The 700-nt window shown below is 52.4% G+C and overlaps 1 protein-coding gene across 1 annotated transcript in view; it reads right to left on the reverse strand.

Annotated features, from left to right (window-relative positions):
* The window catches only part of H257_08627 (hypothetical protein), a gene marked incomplete at both ends in the record, with an annotated part of 3,870 nt that extends 3,555 nt beyond the window's left edge, over positions 1–315 (reverse strand). The window contains one exon of the mRNA XM_009834591.1: positions 9–315. Within this exon, the coding sequence (XP_009832893.1) occupies positions 9–315 (307 nt within the window). The remainder of the gene's footprint in view (positions 1–8) is intronic.
* Between the last annotated feature and the right edge of the window lie 385 nt (positions 316–700).

Consider the following 700-nt stretch of genomic DNA (forward strand, 5'->3'; position numbering starts at 1 on the left):
CGACGCACTCGTGTACTCCTTGGTCGTGGCGTTGTACCCCTTGTCCATGGCCAAGAGTGACCCCGAGTACAGGATGTAGCCCCACGACCCAATGAACAACGTGTACTTGGGTCCGATCACGTTGACCATGCCGCCGGCAAACAGACCGAACAGCGCAAAGAACGCGTACAGCATCGACGTGGCGTTGTAGGTGATGGTTTCATCGGCCACCCCCGCGGCGATGCTGCCGAGGGCGTTGAATAGCCCAGGGCACGTGAAGCACACGAACGACACGATGAGCACTTGGGTCAGTGCCGACGGATTCTTCCAAAACATGGATACTCCAACAGAAATTCAAAAGTGAGTTTGTTGTGCGCAAATTGGGACACCGGCTTGGGCTGTAGATCGCGTGAAAACTTTGATGTTTAACAACCTGGTACGTAGCCCATTAATTGACCGGTCCCGCGACGACCTAACCCCTTCGCACCCATTTCAGACAATTTTGATTGGCCAACGCCACTGAAGCTCTAACTAATACAGTACTGTACTAGTACCATGTTCGCTACAGCTGTACTACGTAGTACTATGGTGTGGGGACTAATTCACCATCACCTTCAGAATGTCACGAAGACTTCGCAAGGCACTTGGCCCTACACTCAAGACATATGCGCTCACTGAAATCAGCGTCGTACAGCAGTCAACCCCTGCTAGCATGTCAAGT

Source organism: Aphanomyces astaci, assembly GCF_000520075.1.
Source record: "Aphanomyces astaci strain APO3 unplaced genomic scaffold supercont1.19, whole genome shotgun sequence".
Lineage (NCBI taxonomy): Eukaryota > Oomycota > Saprolegniomycetes > Saprolegniales > Verrucalvaceae > Aphanomyces > Aphanomyces astaci.